Source organism: Aspergillus saccharolyticus (assembly GCF_003184585.1).
Source record: "Aspergillus saccharolyticus JOP 1030-1 unplaced genomic scaffold BP01scaffold_5, whole genome shotgun sequence".
Lineage (NCBI taxonomy): Eukaryota > Fungi > Ascomycota > Eurotiomycetes > Eurotiales > Aspergillaceae > Aspergillus > Aspergillus saccharolyticus.
The window spans coordinates 631753-648475 of record NW_020290615.1 but is presented as its reverse complement, the minus strand read 5'-3'; the positions used below and the strand labels follow the sequence as shown (position 1 = coordinate 648475).

Here is a 16723-nt window from a genome sequence, read left to right as displayed (position 1 = left end):
AGTCAGTCACCAAGTCCCATTGCCTGGAACTAGCTCGTGCGTGCTTCAACCCGCTCAATTACATGCAATTGATAACCGCTTTGATATGACTACCATCATGAAATGACCTTCATTGAAGCCTTCCCACCAGCCATCTTACCATATCCCGTGACCGTCATAAATCGCCGCGGGAACAAAACCTCACGCCTCAACTTCACAACACAAGTTTACCCGTCTTTTTGGCGCATACCACTATCTCGAGGTCAGATCCACAGACACTAAAGAAATGGCAGAGCCTTCAACAAAACGCGCACGGAGACCCGATAGTTCTACAATGTGGGATCAAGACAGGAGAACAAGATCGCCCGAGCCAGAGCTAGATTACACCAGAAGTCCGCGGCGGGAGCATGGAAAGGAGCACGTCCGGCGCGATGGACCTAGAGATGATCGAAGATACCGTTCTCGCTCGAGGGATAGGAGAGATAGACGGCGTGATAGGAGCAGGTCAGGAGATCGCCGGGACCGCGACCGCAGAGACAGAGACAGAGATGGACGAGGTACAAGGGAGAGGAGCGTCAGCAGGGAGAGGTACCATGATAGACGAGGTATGCGGCTCGCTGGAATTCGTTGGGCTAGTGCAATCTTCTAACATACTTCTCCCCAGGATACCCATTGAAAGGGGACAGATATCGATCGCGGTCCCCTATCCGAAATGGCAACAGAGACAGATCCAGGACGCCACCCAGAGGTCCTCGAGGGGACCGCAACACCGATCGCAAAGATCCCCGAACACAGTCAAATGATGTTGTGGATACGAAATCGCGACACAACCGGCCTCATGGCGTGACCGAAATGGACATCGACGAACCCGCCGACGAGGACGAGTTCGAAGCGATGATGCGTCGGAGCATGGGCTTCACAAGGTTCCGAAGTACGAAAAATACTAAGGTTCCTGGTAATAATGTCTATGGGGTCAGGAAAGAGAAGAAAACGGAGTACAGACAGTACATGAACCGTGTAGGAGGATTCAACCGACCACTCAGTCCATCGCGGCAGTGACTTCACAAAATCTACTCTTCTCCAGGCTTTGTGGCCTGCCCATTACAAGCCATTTTCTCATTCGTGTCTTTTCATCTTCTTGTTATCTTTTTTTTTATTGGGTGATATCATTGTTTTTGTTCCTCATGGGTTTGCCGCAAAATGCATTGATGGAGTACGACTACGGGTGGCCTTTGCTTTTTTCAAACTTAAGGAAACAGGCGCATAAATATCATGAAATTCTGCCTGCATTCTCTCAGACCGAACCAGGTATCAAGCAATTCAAGGCTCTTAGCAGCCTCCAGTAGGCGTTCGGAGACACATGACCGGAGTGACGTATGTGCGTGCTTTTCAATGTCAATTTGCCCCTCCTTCCCCTCTTCTGGTTCTCTCCCCTGAACCACACAACTTCTTGCGACGCAATCGCCATCGTGGCTTCGCTAAGAACTATAGGCTCGCGACTTGCGCCGTATCGCAAAATGTCTGCTAGCAGTGAACGCCGTGAGATTGTCATTGTGGGTATGTTGATTGCTTCAGCAGTTCTACCCCGCATGACCGAAGGTGCTCGCTAACACTTCGTTCCTAGGTGGTGGTATTGTCGGATGCTGTTCGGCTTACTACTTAACGCGCCATCCGTCCTTTGATCCATCACGCCATTCGGTCACTCTCATCGAAGCTACTGAGATTGCAGGAGGAGCATCGGGAAAAGCCGGTGGTTTGCTGGCCTTGTGGGCATATCCAAGCAGCATCGTGCCGCTGAGTTACAAGTTACATGCTGATCTGGCCAAGGAGCACAATGGCAAAGACCGATGGGGTTACCGAGAAGTCAATTGTGGCCAGCTCATCATTGATGGTCGACAATTGCCTGAAAAGAAAGAGAAAGGCGGAAGCGAGTCGAAAGAGTCTGTGTCGCTTCAGAAGCGAAGCGCTGCTGCCTTAGAGAAGCTGAAGTCTGCCCGCGTCCCGAAGGACTTAGACTGGGTTGAGCCTGAGCTCGTGAGAGGCTATGAGAGTATGAGCGATCCCGGAGAGACAGCTCAAGTTCATCCCTATCTGTTCACCACTTCCATCGCGAAACTAGCCGAGGAAAGTGGCGCAAAGATCACCCTGGGCTCTGTTACTGGCATCAACTACTCTGACGCTGCCGTCCAGTCGGTGACCTATACTGATAAGACGTCCGGGGAGTCGCAAACTATCTCTGCAACAGATGTCATCGTTGCTGCCGGCCCCTGGACTAGAACTGTCTTGCCAAAAGCACCCATCACGGCAACTCGTGCCCACAGTGTTGTGATCCGTCCCGAACAACCGGTCAGCGCATATACGCTTTTCACCAGCATTGCATTACCGGCCAACTTTGATCCAAGCAAGCCCTCGCGTCCGAATGTTGCGAGTCCAGAAATCTATGCTCGACCGGACGATACTGTCTACGCTTGCGGCGAGGGCGATCAAACTGTTCCTCTGCCTCCAACGTCCGCCGAAGTCGAGGTGGATGACGTGCGATGCCAAGAGATAATCAAACAGGTTGGCAGTATATCTGATCGCCTTCGCAATGGAGAGATTTGTGCGCGACAGGCTTGCTATCTGCCAAATGTGGCCGCTGCACGCGGGGGCCCAATGATTGGCCATACAGGTACGAAGGGGTTGTATCTGGCAGCTGGCCACACTTGCTGGGGTATCCAGAATGCACCTGGAACTGGTAAACTCATCAGCGAGTTCGTCTTCGATGGAGAGGCTAAAAGTGCACGCATTAAAGCGCTTGACCCTAGAGCATATTTTTGAAGGAGGTAATATAGATAGAAGCCGAATAAAGTTGATACTGTGGCTGTCTTTTTCGTAGATGCGTAGCTCTTGTACAGCACTAGCGCAGGTATTGTACCTTGGGTGAGCGGCCGCGGCATTGCGGAGCTTGGGCCACGTAATTTGCGGAGCGGAAGAGCGGCCGATTGCGTCTGCGGATTAAATGACAGATAACTTCGTAGTAAATCTGTACTTTGTACCACCACTCAACCGGGGGAAGCTTCAACGACTTAGGCTTCTTCCCATGATCAATCCTCATTAGTGAGACTTGTCTATATTTCTTTGATGGTTTTCTGAGAAAATGCATCTCTCCAAACTTCCATTGCTGCTAGCGCCGTTACTCAATGCCGCTGCGGTGCTCTCCGACCAAGCTCCTGCAGATGATTTATCAGTCTTGACCAACGAGGTTGCAAGAGCCAACAATCAGTCTCTACTATGGGGTCCTTACAAGCCGAATCTGTACTTTGGCGTTCGCCCTCGTATTCCTAACAGCTTGTTTGCCGGGTTGATGTGGGCCAATGTGGACAATTATGCCACGGCGCAGCAGAGTAAGTCGCGGCGACATATTGTCATCACGAAGGGCAATCGGAGCACATATGTACTGACAAGCTCCAAAGACTTTAGGCACACATGCGAACAAAATGAGGGAATGGCCGGCTACGGCTGGGACGAGTACGATATCCGGAAGGGTGGCCGCCAGACGATCCACGACGAAGGCAATGCTCTCGACATGACAATTAATTTCATCAAGGTCCCCGGTGGACAGCACGGAGGCAGCTGGGCTGCTCGAGTGAAAGGTGTGCCCCGCGAGAACGGCTCCCCCGACCAGTCTACAACGGTTGTTTTCTATACGGGAATGGAGGGACTCGGAAATCTGGGCGTGACCATCGAATCCGAGGACCCCCGCGGTTTCGAAGGTGATGTGAAGCTTACTGGCTATACATCGGATCTTGGAGCATTCTCCATTGATGTTACTGCTGGCCCTGGAAGCAATGATCACCCGGAGAATGACCACCCGTCCTACGATGAGAAGCCCCTGGACCGTACATTGGTCTCCAGCTTGGCTCTAAACCCGGAACAGCTCTGGCAGACCAAAGGTAAATCTTGCCTTTGATGAACCGCTGCATAGAGGAATAAAGTACTAATACGATGGCAGTGATCTTGTTTTCCCAAATGAAGGAAGAGGTCGATGCTGCTATCGAGAAGCATGGCCAGGAGAACCCTCCGCCTGCTTCCCAACTATTCACTATTAAGAATCAACCCGGTGATGGCAACATCCATCTTGTGCAGAAGGTCTTTAAGGGGTCATTTGAGGTAAAGTACATGTTAGGACCTTTGATGGCCAGTGTCTAATTGAACACAGTTCGATATCCTTTTCTCATCTGGATCCGCACCACTACCTTTGACATGTGAGAAGACCAGGCCCACCAATTGCTATGGCTACCAGCTAACTATCCAACTAGCGGATATCCTGACTGAGCAGATCAACACTGCATCTCTCGCTTTCTCTGATAGATTCAACCAAATCCATCCCCCGCAAGCTCCCTTTGACACAGCAGAATATTTGCAGTTCTCCAAGTCAATGTTGTCCAACCTTGTTGGTGGAATTGGTTACTTTCATGGTACAGACATTGTTGATCGATCCGAGGCACCTGAGTACGACGAGGAGAATGAGGGCTTCTGGGAAGAGACCGCAGAAGCCCGTACGCGTGCTCGTCCAGTCCTCGAAGGACCTAAGAGCCTCTTTACTTGCGTCCCTTCCCGCCCCTTCTTCCCTAGAGGCTTTCTCTGGGACGAGGGTTTCCACCTGATTCCTGTTGTTGATTGGGACATGGATCTAGCGTATGTACCCAGGAACCCTCTAACTGTACGCTGCTAACATGAATAAGTCTTGAGATTGTTAAGAGCTGGTTCAACCTTATGGATGAGGATGGTTGGATTGCTCGAGAGCAGATTCTCGGCTCGGAGGCTCGTAGCAAAGTCCCGCCAGAGTTCACTATTCAATATCCTCATTATGCCAATCCCCCGACACTCTTCATCATTCTGGAGGCTTTCATCGAAAAACTCGATGCCAGGAAGAACGCTTCCGTCAACCAGCCAACTGACTATGAGATCACGGAGGGACTTAACTCGGCTTTCGTAGAGACTCCGGAGTTGGGTGACGCTTATATGCGCTCGATTTACCCTCTACTCAAGAAGCATTACTCGTGGTACAGAAATACTCAGTTTGGAGACATCAAGTCCTACGACAGGGAAGCATTCTCTACCAAGGAAGCGTACCGCTGGCGGGGACGATCAGTTCAGCACATTTTGACCTCCGGTTTGGATGATTACCCGCGGCCTCAGCCTCCTCACCCTGGTGAGCTGCATGTCGATTTGATCAGTTGGATGGGCATGATGACCAGAGCCATTCGTCGTATCGCCGAAGCTCTTGGAAACACAGAAGATGCCGAAGAATTCAAGAACTACGAGATCGCTATTGAGCGCAACATTGATGATTTGCACTGGGACGACGACGCGCAGACGTACTGCGATGCCACGATCGACGAATACGAGGAGAGTGTTCATGTGTGTCATAAGGGCTACATTTCAATCTTCCCGTTCCTGACTGGAATGCTGGGCACTGATAGCCCTCGCTTGAAGGCTGTTTTGGATCTCATTGGCAACCCGGAAGAACTCTGGAGTGACTTCGGTATCCGAAGTTTGAGCAAGAAGGATGAGTTCTATGGCACCGATGAGAACTATTGGAGAAGTCCCATCTGGGTTAATATCAACTATCTCGTGGTCAAGAATCTCTATGTAAGTCATGGTCACCGATTTGAAATGATAGTGAAATGATAGATGAGGCTGACAATTGCGCACAGGATGTTGCAATCAAACCCGGTCCTCATAGTGAACAAGCCCGTGAGCTGTATTCCAACCTGCGAAAGAACTTGGTCGAGAATGTCTTCAGACAGTGGAAGGCAACTGGATTTGCTTGGGAGCAATACAACCCTGAGACTGGACAAGGCCAGCGGACACAGCATTTCACCGGCTGGACAAGTATGGTTGTAAAGATCATGTCCATGCCCGATCTTCCCGCCAGCGGAGCAGAGGGCCACGACGAACTGTGAACATAGGCCGGTGAAGTTATCTTGAGGCGATACACACTAGATAACAAGCTTTGCGAAGTATTGTACACTCTTACTTGTACCCAAACTCCAGACTCCCTGGATGCGAGTAGATTCCATGTTCAACGGCGCCGACGGTCAGAGTGTTCCTTGTCTCTTGGATCTGCGCGATGACGATCCTCTCGACGGTGCCTGTAATTGTCGCGTATTCTATCTTGACTTCGCGAGCGTGAGCGTGATCGCCTTCTTCCGTGGTCTCGATCGCGCGACCTTGATCGCGATCTGTGTCGGTGACTCCGATGATTCCGGTCACTTTCGTCCCGGTGTCTGCGGTGCTTGCGTTCCCGTTCCCTATCTCTATCCCTATCTCTATCCCTTTCAGTTGCCCGATCCCGCCTGCGATCTCTGCCTGGGCTCCGGCTGTGTCCGCCTCGCCGTCTGCGACTGAAGCGCGGGTCAACATCATCCCGAGATGGACCGTAACCATTTCCCCTTCTAGCCTCGTCAGCTTCCCTATCCTCCGCTCCTGACGGGCCACCAAGTGGGGTCAAGTTGGCATTTTCTGACGCCTTGGCTGGGATGGGTAGACCCAGAGCCCGCGCCATTGCTTCTTCCTCGGCTTCTTTGACACGTTGTTTCTCCTCACGCTCCTTCCTTGCTTGATCTTCATCGCCTGCATCGCCTTTAGCGTACCACGTCAAATCCCTGCCCTGTTGCCAGCGACCGACGGGGGCCATGAGAGAGTGGCCCAGGTAGTTCTCGCGGTGCGAGGAGTCCTTGACGTCGGACCATTTGAAATCGCCGCGGCCGCCGCTGGCAAGATGAGATATTAGTATGCGTTTCAGCTGTTCGTTTGAACATGGTGCAAGGGTCTGGGGAGAGTTGGAACTGTACATACCGGCTGCCTTCCTTGCGTACACCTGCGACCAAATCCATTATGGTGGAGGTTTTGATTGATGCACCAAAACTCCTTCTGTTAATTGTAAGTTACCAGTTGGTTTAGGCAAAGAGAGAAGCGGCGGGCGATCACTGGGTGGCACGTGCGCAGTATCCAGCCTGAGGCGGCGAATCATGGTGGGGTTGGATTGGCTGACTTCATAATCGACTGGTAACATTCAACTAGACTAGACTTGTTCAAATGCAACAAGCGCGAAACCACTTCCGGTCGAATGATGCATGTACCTATCTTCTTAACTTAGGTAGTATCTTTCAGAGAGAAGCTTCATTCTTGTTTCTCTGTGCGTTCCGCAGCATTTTCGAGTATGCTCAAGCCTCATGACACGGAGTCGCAAGAGCCTGAAGCATTTCTCCTCCGTGTGATGTCACCGGGGACTCAATCCAATTCCTTCTCGGCTTCTTTTGCTACGATTGACAGTTTCTGTCCGCACTTATTATTGTCGTCTCACTCCGATCCACTCGACCACTCTCTACTTTTCACGCGGATGGTGGCACGCCCCAGAGACTCGCTTTGACGCTTATTTAGTGTCTGCTCTCAGCGGTCTCGAGTGTCACCACAATCTGTGTGTTGCGTCACCAGAATGGCGTTCAGTAGCGATCCCGGCAACAAATCACCCAAGGCCCGTTCACGAGAGGGTTTGCAACTTAGACCCCTGAATGTGGAGAAAGGGGCAGATAGAGTACGTGCTAATCTCTTACCTCGTACCTCAACCCGTAATCTCCAGTCAGTAGTTATTAATCTGGATACTGATCACCCACTTTAGTATTCTACGTACGTATTTGATTTCCAAGAACCCCAAATCCTGGCATGGTGCCACGGCTGAGCCGAGACTGAACAAGCTCACAGTGCAACTGATACTTTCCCTCCTCAAACCGCGACATGGAGAAACAACCTGGTAGGTTATTAACGTTGTTGCACCGTCCAGTTGGGTCGCTAATTCTTGGTGGAAAGATTGCGCTGTCGCAGCGTCGCAACTTGTTATTTGTCGCCTACAACCATCAAATTTATGTCTGGCAGCCGGTGGGGTTTTATCAGACCCTAGGCAACCGGCCTGAGATGATTATCACTCCGGTCATGCGGGAGCCCTATGCTGAAGGCTATATCCTACCGTCGTCCCCTCACGCAATCAACAACATCCTCGTTGAGGATCTGGGTCGAGAAGAGGTCTTGCTGCTTGTAACCGACTCTGGAAATGTCTGCGGCTACCGGGTGGAGGCCGTTTATTCGGCCTTGAAGCGAGCCATGAAGACTAATGAAAGTCGACCCATTGATGGTTCCCAGGTGGACCCGTTCTTCGCTGAATACGTCGAAGCTAGCGCCTGGGGCTTGGCTATCCATAAGTTCGCCCGTCTCATTGCTGTGACTGCAAATACAGGCCTTGTCACTATTTTCGCATTCGCTCTGGTTGATTCTTCTTCGGACAAGAGTAGCGAGTCTGATTGCGGCCCCGAGGAAGCAGATGATCTTGCCGACTACGGTCAGACCTGGTTGCACATCAAAAGCGGGGAGCAATTGGCCCAGCTACGGCAGCTGATGCCGCACAAGCATCGAACTCGGAATATCAGATTGACATACACGGGTCATTTTGCCAATATTCCCTCGGTTGCCTTTCTAAATTGTGACCTGGACCCGAATGGAATGTGGATGGTCAGTACGGACATTGACAACAAGCTTCTCGTGTGGAAAACCTGGGAAAGCCTCGGCCCGTTCAATGTCTACCATTTCAACGATGTGTCGTTCAGGTCATTCCCAGAGTCTATGCACCTAGAGTAAGCAGGTGACCTACATCCCCGGTTTTGGCTGTCACTGATAGTTGGAACAGAGATCGTGGTTGGGCGGTACTCGCTCTAGATCCTCGGAGCTTTCATCTGCTCAAGTCTCCGGAAGAAGCGTGTGGCGGGTCCCTCCAACGCCGCCTGAAAAATGGACAAATGGTATACGACTTGACTAGAGTCAATAGTAAGATCTCGAAGGCTTCTCAAATATACAACTATTTCCCGCCTGCGCCTAGGATTGAGCCGGAGCAAACGCTTCTTCCTGATATTTTGGGACCAGAATGTCGCATCAACAAACCAAACGATGCTACGCGAAACGTTATCTTTGATGGCTCGCGATGGAGACTACGAGAAATGCAGAGTGACGACCTGACAGCAGAGCTTCGGCGGCCTGATAACCCGTCCGCGGTCGTTCGAGCCGTGGACCCGGCTGGTACGTCCAGCTACCGGGCCGTGAATAGCTCTATATTTGAGGACAACACGAGCCTGGATAGCATGTCTGACACCGAAATGAGTACTGGGCTTCCTGATAATCAGGGGCAGCAGATTGATGGCACGCCTCTTCCTCCCGGTCAAGCCCCGTTGACAACGCCGGAATTCCTCCAGTTCGCGCTACTCGAAGCACTCGGCGGCGATGCTCCTGGAGCCGAATACAGTGATGATGATATGGAAGACTACTCGGATTCCGAAGAAGACTGGCACACTGAGCGGTATTATGCTAGATTGGACGAGTCCGAGGCAGACGAAGCGTCCGCCATGGCAGCTAGATTTCAAATCCTTGACCGTAAGTCGGACCTCTTCAGTCCCTAAGCCAAATACAACCGCTAATTTTGCGCAGCCCCCATGAACTCCAATTTTCCTATCCTTCATTTCTCTCAAACCGACATTCGGCTTATTCCTCACCCTTTTGCAACCCATGCCAAGGTCGTCTGCGGGGAACCTCTCCGGCAGCCCTTCACACACCCCATCGTCTCTATTCGCTCCTGTGACCGCTTCAACATGGTAAAATATGTACCCGAGCATGGGATTGTCGTTGCAGCATCGCAAAAGGGTCGTGCGGCCATAATTGCTCTCACTGAGTCCGAGGTAATCGGACATTCTTTCCGTGTAGACTGGATTGTCCCTTTCGAGCATCAGGAAAAGTATGGCGATCGTCCTTTGATTCCCCTGTTGGGTATGACCGTCGGTCCGGTGCAGGGGTTTGAGGTACCTCCTGACGTGCCTTATATTCCACGGGACGTGAGGAATGATGACTTCACGTTTCGGTATAAGTATACTGGTCCCGGCATGAGTGAAGAGCCGCTAGATGCTACTCCAGTCATCGACACACGAGAGAGCCAAGCGCAGTCGTCTAGAAGAAACCCAGCATTCCCTGCACGACCTTCTTACCATGCCCACACGGCTAGGAAATGGTCCGGTGTTAAAGGACACGAACCACGTCCGTCTATCTCGCTCGTCCACGATGCCTTCATCCCGCCCTCAGACTTCCAAAAACCCTCAGCTTCCGTTCATTCAAGCTCGTCTTCCACCCAACGACCATCCAAGTCCTCGTCCACCACACCCTTTACTCTTCCAGAGTGCCACGCTCTTGCCACCCGGGCCTATCATCCCGAAGAAAGCTGGCGAGGGTGGAATCCTTCCCGACGATATCGATTGATACTGATGTACGCTGATCATACGGTGATGAGCTACGAGTTCTGGTACACCTGGAACACCGCGGGAGAGAATGGTGGTCCGGGGGAAGAGGATGAAGAGGCGATTTTGATTGTGTAGCCTAGTTCTCTGCAGTGTATTCTGGCAGCCTGTCTTGTCTATATACCCACAAAGAGAGACCAATGGAATGGTTTGTGCCTGAATCTCGTGTCAGGGATGCGTCTCAACGTCAGTTGGCTAGATTCCTGGTAGATATGTGCTGGCTTACGTTGCTAGGGTTAAGCATGATAGAGTTCTTTCTTGCTAGTTCAAGACATTATGTGTAACCGCATTGCTTGGAGTGACATTACCGTAAGGTTTAGCAAACAAAAACCGCTACCCAATCCGTACTGGAATCTATTCGCCGGGAACTCATAGCCGTTAACTTCAACTACCGTGACGAAAGGCGGTTTGCTTTTAGGTCTTGCTCGGACCCAGGAATCTCTTTTTTTTCTTTTTCCACCTGATCACCTTCCGCTCACAATCTTACAAGACAAGCATTCCTGTCTGGATCCTGATCCGTTAGCAAAACAGAATCTCCTGTTCTCTTCCAGAAATTCTATCTCCTTTAAGAATATATCATGTGATATGTTTGACCCAAATGACTCAGTCCAGTCATGCGGAGGAGCTTTGGCTGTTATCTGGCTGTTCAGTGAAGGCATGATGTTATTATTGATTGGAACTGGTCTTTGTCTTTCGAGCCACTAGGTGTCAGGTATGTAGCAAGCCCTTCAATAGATATAAAGTATATTGCCTACCTGACCAAATTATTTAGGAGCGAGTTACTATTTACTATGGGAGTGTGCTATCCAGATTTGCGCCTTCCCAGGCCAAGTGCCTGACGTATACCAACAACGATCTAGACTCGCTGAGAGCTGTTATTTCTATCTTGAAGAAACGCTGATGAGAAAAGTATTTTGTTTTCTTCTTTTTAGCTTGTACTAGTGTAAGTCGCTAAGCCTGATATGAAAACTCGAACCCAGTATTTCCATCAGAAAGTCTATTCATTCCGTCATCCTAATAACAGGTCGGCTAACATTCTCCTACTGATAAACTCCGATCTACAATTTGGATTAATTTAGACGCCAGGAAGAACGAGATAACTTTATCCACCAAACATTGAAGATACCCTGGCGCATCCTGAATTGTGTCACGGTGCAATTCAATCATTCTTTGCACAGCTGCGAGACGCTCGTCTAGGTCCGGAGATTTTTTTGGCTGACTTTTGCTGTTACTCATGGAGCTCTCAAGACAGTAATCTCCGACTTCCCGCCGCGCAGTGGCAGCAATAGTTTGGAGGCCCTCCGCTGAGCGAGAGTGAGTGCTACTCTTTCTCTGTATAGAATGCGATGGGTGTTTGACGAAGACTCGACGTTTTGACAGCCGCACAGCTTCCGATATCCCGGGAGGAGAGACCGGATTATCAAATCCTTCGTTTGGGCTGTAGAACCCGCCGCCGCCGCCGCCGCCGCCACTTCCCAGAAGGGGCAATGCATCGCGCGGTAGACCTGTCTATGTCCATGCCAGTTTTGGCGAGCCTGTCGACCACAATCCCGTGTTGGTGAGTCTAGAAAAACGGTTCTACTAGATGAGGATGACGCATATAAATGGGAATGAACTAGTTCTGTTCCTAGGAAGGTCGAGTACTGGGCTGCATCCGCGATGATGCGCACGCACGCAGGCTTCCGACAACTGGATCGGAAGCAGTGGGTCAGAAATGCTTTCAGAGGGCCGTGACCTCATCCACATACCCGAAAACCGAAGGCCAATGTGATCATCCAAGCACTGGGACAGGGTTCGATCAGACGCTGATGCGCTTTTGTTGCTATCTCCAAAGCAGGCCCCAAAGCTCCGTTCGTGAAACATCCCACAAGAGCTTGAAATAGCTTCAATACAAGGACACGAGGATTGAGCAGAGTTTCAGATGTGGATTTCCATCCAGCCGGTGGACACCAGCTTAGCGCCAAATCCCAGGTAGAAGTTCACCTGACTAAGAATCTCAATCAAACCATGATTGCGATGAATCTACACCCTGTTGTTGGTAAGACTGCCTGAACAAGGCCCTATGAACCCTACTGAATCATTCTATCCAAGACTCGTCGGATCCCAGGCCAGCAGCGCATATCACGGATAGCTTTTCCGGTTGCGCCATGGTATCTGTCAATGAGACCCTCCTCTCTTTCGCACGTGAAGTAACCTGGAGATGAAACAATTGAGATCGTCACTGCACGTCAAGAGAGCAGTGACACTTCTACGCAGAGAACAGACTCTTCCAGTGCCACGTTAACCGGGTTCGGGTCCGGCTCCAACGAGTCCGATGGCCAGGGTGAAGTCAAGAGCGCCACTACTGAGCCCGATAGCTCAACGTGGCCTGCTCTTGCAAAGGACGAAAAAGTTGACTGGATCTAGCAGGATGAGTTGGAGATTGTCATGGCCGTAGTACGCTGCTATATTCTACGGTTCTAAGAGCTGCAGGTACTGGCAGGCCAGTGCTTATCGCAGGTGAATCAAACGAAGACCACACTGTGTGAGTATGTATGACAGATACGAGCAAACAAAGAGCAAACAAAAAACATACAACAGAAGGGATTCGCTGGTGGTCACCCACCCAACTACTAACCTCCCGGCGTGTGGCTTGAGTACGGCTGAGCGGACGGGAAGCCCTATTTTCCACACCCTGTGGTCGTATGTGCTTGATATTGCGGATCACCACAATATATTCTTTAACCTCTTTTGATCAACAAGAAGGAAATGTCAATCCAATCGATACACAGAGTCGCAGCAGCGGGAACCCTCACCTAGAACACAAACAGGACTTGTACGCGAAGTAACCGACACCCCAATTCTGATCCGGACCAGGCTCTGGCCCTACTTGTTGCGTGGTCCGCACAAGCTAGCAACATAGAAACAAAGATTGGGCGCCATTACTCCGGTCTTCATTCACTCGGGCTTCTCCTCAAAGTTGACTAGAAATATGATGCGCGACTGTAAGACAGAAATCTCTCTTGCCGCGCGATCTCCGACCTATCCTACGAGCAACCACCGAAACAGCACATCCTCCTGCAGCCGTGCCATGGCCGCCTTCTCCAGCACAAACCGGAGCTCTTACGGCTGTGACGCGAGATCACCCCCGTGATCCTTCGCCGGAAGCACCCAGCACACGCCCTTGACCTTACTTTCCAGAATATCCTAGTGCTGGACCACCTCAAGGCGTCCGAAATCCAGATAAAAATCCATCCATCGCAGAGTAGACACGATGATACTGCTTCCGTATGCCAGGAAGAGGGTCGGCCGGTCGTCGTGTCGGTGATAGACCGGAAGATGCCCTTGATGTAGGATTCGGAGAACTTCTTGATCTCCCCGCGCAGCGAGACGGCAATGGCCAGTAACTGTGCGAGGGAATCCTTGTCCAAGGAAGCTGGAAGCCCTGTTGGTGCCGCCTGGCCTCCATTTGGGATTGTCTTGTTGGTCGCGTCGTACGTTGCCTCGACGGCGGAAAGAGCGTTGTCCCTATAGGTGGACTTGCGCACATGAGCCGCGATAATGACCTTGGGGGTCCGAAGTAAGAGGTGAGGTGGGTCAGGTATGTGAATTCGCAGCATTGCCGCAGAGACCGACGAGAGCTGTGATGATGTCGCTGGAGCTGAGGAACAAGGGCTTGTCGGTTGTGCGGAGCGCTTGATTGCACGCGTTTCTCAACGCTGTAATTCGCTCTGCACTGAGTGTGAACAGGCGACTGATCGGAATCTGGTCGTTCGATGGCGCGGTGAGGTCAAATGTTAGGGCCACTGTTGATTTCAAAACCAGCAACCCCTCTTTATCACTTCCCCGAATTGGTTCTCCAGAGACAGGATCAAAGCAGCATGATATTGAGCCCGAAAAATGGCAAAGTGACGCTGCCAGGCTTGGTAGGTGTGATTCCAGCCAGAGGGGTGAAGGCTTGGCAACCTGTTTCTATTTGAAAATACGTCTAATATCCCTCTCCGGTTAGTGACTGATTGTTGCTCTGCATGTATCGCGCAACTAGGGTCCGGAAAGAACAAGAAGACTAACATTGAGCACATGCACTTGCTGGCCAAGTATGTCGTAGCACCACTATCAGACATTGGCGGCCAAAGGCTCACGACGCGCAAACGCTCAACGTCGTGGTTGGGTGCGGCCGGGTTGCCCTTTTTCATCACTCAGAGCAGTGGGCGCAGTATAAATATGAGTCACTTGGGTCCGCGCGAGATAGCGATCAGAGGTTGGGAAGGAAGGCGTGCCATCGAAGATGACGGTGGTAAGACCTAAGGCCAGCGGGGCGTAGACGAGGTAGCTATGTCCGCTGATCCAGCCTACGTTACCGGCGCAGAACATGGTGTCCGAGACATGCAGATCCAGTGCATATTTTCTAGAGACCGCACAGCCTAGAAGGTAGCCAGCAGTGGCGTGCAAGAGATACTTGGGCTTGCTGGTCGACCTGGAGGTATTCAGTAGGTACAGTGGATCCTCTGCACCCATGGACTCGGGCTCATAGTAGCCGGGCCATCTGGCACATTTCCTCATGCCACCAGGCATCCTGCGTCTGCTGGAACCACAGAATGTCCCTGTTTCGGGTCTTCTAGACTAGGAGGCAATTGTCAGGATGGCGGGCCCCCTGGTAGTCAGCAACAGCATCTTCGATGATCCGCTTCATGGGGATGATCTGGCCGCCGCGCACGCCTCTGTCCACGGTGAGAATCACCCTCGACCAGGCATCCTCAAACCGGCCCCGGAGCGATGGCGCAGAGAACCCGGCAAAGACAACAGATTACACGGCTGCGACGCGAGCACAGGCCATCATTGCCCTGACAGCCTCGGGTATGTTAGGCATGTAGATCGTGACTATTTCTCCTCTGCGCACGCCCATATTCTTCAGCACCAATGCGCGATGGGATACATTCTTGAGCAGCTCCGCATAGGTGATCTGATGGGGCTCGCCTCCGGGTAAGTCACCCTCGCCGAGGATCGCGGCCTTGTCCGGGGTTTGAAACGCATGGCGGTCAATACAGTTGTAGCTGGCGTTGAGCCTGCCTCCACGGAACCAGGCGTGGTCCCCGGCCTTCAGAGACCCGTGGCGGGTCCTATGGAAAGACTTGTCCCATTGCAATGAGGAGATCGCAATCTCGGACCAGAAAGCGTCATGGGGTTCCAGTGTGGCTTCTGCGTGGTGCATGATTGGGCGCCAGTATATCAAGACTGCCGCCTCCGTCTCAGCTACTGTCCCCCCGGCATGTACATCTGCAACACATCCTGTGATGCTGGAAAGTCAATTGCAGACTTCACGAATGAGCATCAAATCAGAAGAGCTGCATGGCGCAGTGGAGGGTAGGGACTGGGCACAGAAGCAATCTTAATTCCGATATCCTGAGTAAACCGATTGAAAGCTGCAGGTTGAAGGCTACTCGAACAAGGTAAACAGTGCTGTGTAATGCTTGTTTCTCCATAGCGATGGGGTAAACTATACGGCAGAAATCTTGCACGGTCAAAGCCCGTCCCTAAGAGCGTCACTCTGGTCTGCAAGAACCAACTGAGCATATCAACGACAGCGGACGGTGCGGCGGCTGAGGACTTCGCGAAGGGGGTTGTGTATCGACGATATACGGCGGCTAAATGAAGAGCGTTCACGTGGAGGGGCAGGGGCTGAGACGTGCAGTACAAGCTCTGTTCCAGGAGCAGAGAAGTCATACGTAGGGGTTATAGTTATCTTGTATGTTGCAGTAACCTGTCCGTGCCTAGCTTGTGGAGAGTGGTGAAGTGAAGGAACAAGAGGTGATGACCGGGCCGAGGAACGTTGCCAGTCCGAAGACGACTGATAATAGCTTCCAGGGGTCAAATCGAGTAGACTAAGATGGACCTAAAGCATGAGGACGTATGGGGTGTACTAAGACTGGCTCATAGCACAAGCTGATTTGGGATTCCCGGGGAGTCGGGAAGTGAGCCCGACGTGACATATCAATCTCACAACGGCATGGCAAACACTGCAAGTGGTCTGTTTTAACGAATACAATGAGGCTTGGACTAAGATGTGTATATATCGGCATTGCATCTATTACCGCTGTTCACAAAGTATGTCGGCAATCTCCAGTGTGCGTTAGCCGCTTGATCGTTCTCCCACTAGGTAGTATGCAAAGGTGTCCAGCAGCCATCGACTCGGCAATTGAAAACGATGAAGCTTGAGATTTCTTCACTACCATAGACAATGGATCTAGACCAGCTATTGCACAAAATACAACAGTAGAATCAAAGCAAATCTTAAATTGAAGGCAGAGCAGAAAAGGATTGACCAGGTCGGACAAAGGCAAAAGCACAACGCAGCACACAATAAGCAAAAACGCCCTAATCCAAATCCCAAA

The 16723-nt window shown here is 51.4% G+C and overlaps 6 protein-coding genes across 6 annotated transcripts; 4 read left to right on the top strand and 2 right to left on the bottom strand.

Annotated features, from left to right (window-relative positions):
• Positions 1-11: 11 nt before the first annotated feature.
• On the top strand, positions 12-1266 carry BP01DRAFT_421278 (SNUT3/LISCH7 family protein). Its single transcript, XM_025579505.1, has 2 exons — positions 12-584; positions 644-1266. The coding sequence occupies exons 1-2, from the start codon at positions 266-268 to the stop codon at positions 1036-1038; spliced, it is 714 nt and encodes a 237-aa protein (XP_025434160.1). The 5' UTR covers positions 12-265; the 3' UTR covers positions 1039-1266.
• A 154-nt stretch (positions 1267-1420) lies between these two features.
• Positions 1421-2839, top strand: BP01DRAFT_354019 (NAD(P)/FAD-dependent oxidoreductase). The gene is made up of 2 exons (XM_025574327.1): positions 1421-1536; positions 1604-2839. Exons 1-2 carry the CDS (start codon positions 1497-1499, stop codon positions 2794-2796), a joined length of 1233 nt encoding a protein of 410 aa, XP_025434159.1. The 5' UTR covers positions 1421-1496; the 3' UTR covers positions 2797-2839.
• A 194-nt stretch (positions 2840-3033) lies between these two features.
• On the top strand, positions 3034-5956 carry cwh41 (mannosyl-oligosaccharide glucosidase). Its single transcript, XM_025574326.1, has 7 exons — positions 3034-3362; positions 3432-3911; positions 3971-4128; positions 4178-4223; positions 4278-4656; positions 4704-5613; positions 5679-5956. The coding sequence occupies exons 1-7, from the start codon at positions 3116-3118 to the stop codon at positions 5925-5927; spliced, it is 2469 nt and encodes an 822-aa protein (XP_025434158.1). The 5' UTR covers positions 3034-3115; the 3' UTR covers positions 5928-5956.
• A 41-nt stretch (positions 5957-5997) lies between these two features.
• On the bottom strand, positions 5998-6904 carry BP01DRAFT_421275 (MMtag domain-containing protein; the record flags this gene model as incomplete). The annotated part of the gene is made up of 3 exons (XM_025579504.1): positions 6823-6904; positions 6409-6737; positions 5998-6368 (listed from the first exon to the last, which is right to left on the bottom strand). Exons 1-3 carry the CDS (start codon positions 6858-6860, stop codon positions 5998-6000), a joined length of 738 nt encoding a protein of 245 aa, XP_025434157.1. The 5' UTR covers positions 6861-6904.
• Positions 6905-7080: 176 nt separating this feature from the next.
• On the top strand, positions 7081-10558 carry BP01DRAFT_354016 (uncharacterized protein). The gene is made up of 6 exons (XM_025574325.1): positions 7081-7561; positions 7646-7653; positions 7729-7777; positions 7834-8651; positions 8705-9441; positions 9496-10558. The coding sequence occupies exons 1-6, from the start codon at positions 7463-7465 to the stop codon at positions 10428-10430; spliced, it is 2646 nt and encodes an 881-aa protein (XP_025434156.1). The 5' UTR covers positions 7081-7462; the 3' UTR covers positions 10431-10558.
• Positions 10559-14486: 3928 nt separating this feature from the next.
• Positions 14487-15543, bottom strand: BP01DRAFT_371762 (acetyl-CoA synthetase-like protein; the record flags this gene model as incomplete). Its single annotated transcript, XM_025576685.1, has 2 exons — positions 14487-14877; positions 15143-15543. 2 exons carry the CDS (start codon positions 15541-15543, stop codon positions 14487-14489), a joined length of 792 nt encoding a protein of 263 aa, XP_025434155.1.
• Between the last annotated feature and the right edge of the window lie 1180 nt (positions 15544-16723).

Coding starts and splice junctions, on each gene's coding strand:
- BP01DRAFT_421278 (XM_025579505.1), top strand. CDS start 266: ATGGCAGAGCCTTCAACAAAACGCGCACGGAGACCCGATAGTTCTACA. Junction 585..643: donor GAGGTACCATGATAGACGAG/GTATGCGGCTCG, acceptor ACTTCTCCCCAG/GATACCCATTGAAAGGGGAC.
- BP01DRAFT_354019 (XM_025574327.1), top strand. CDS start 1,497: ATGTCTGCTAGCAGTGAACGCCGTGAGATTGTCATTGTGG. Junction 1,537..1,603: donor CCGTGAGATTGTCATTGTGG/GTATGTTGATTG, acceptor CTTCGTTCCTAG/GTGGTGGTATTGTCGGATGC.
- cwh41 (XM_025574326.1), top strand. CDS start 3,116: ATGCATCTCTCCAAACTTCCATTGCTGCTAGCGCCGTTACTCAATGCC. Junction 3,912..3,970: donor ACAGCTCTGGCAGACCAAAG/GTAAATCTTGCC, acceptor ATACGATGGCAG/TGATCTTGTTTTCCCAAATG. Junction 5,614..5,678: donor TCGTGGTCAAGAATCTCTAT/GTAAGTCATGGT, acceptor AATTGCGCACAG/GATGTTGCAATCAAACCCGG.
- BP01DRAFT_354016 (XM_025574325.1), top strand. CDS start 7,463: ATGGCGTTCAGTAGCGATCCCGGCAACAAATCACCCAAGGCCCGTTCA. Junction 7,778..7,833: donor CGACATGGAGAAACAACCTG/GTAGGTTATTAA, acceptor CTTGGTGGAAAG/ATTGCGCTGTCGCAGCGTCG. Junction 8,652..8,704: donor CCAGAGTCTATGCACCTAGA/GTAAGCAGGTGA, acceptor TAGTTGGAACAG/AGATCGTGGTTGGGCGGTAC.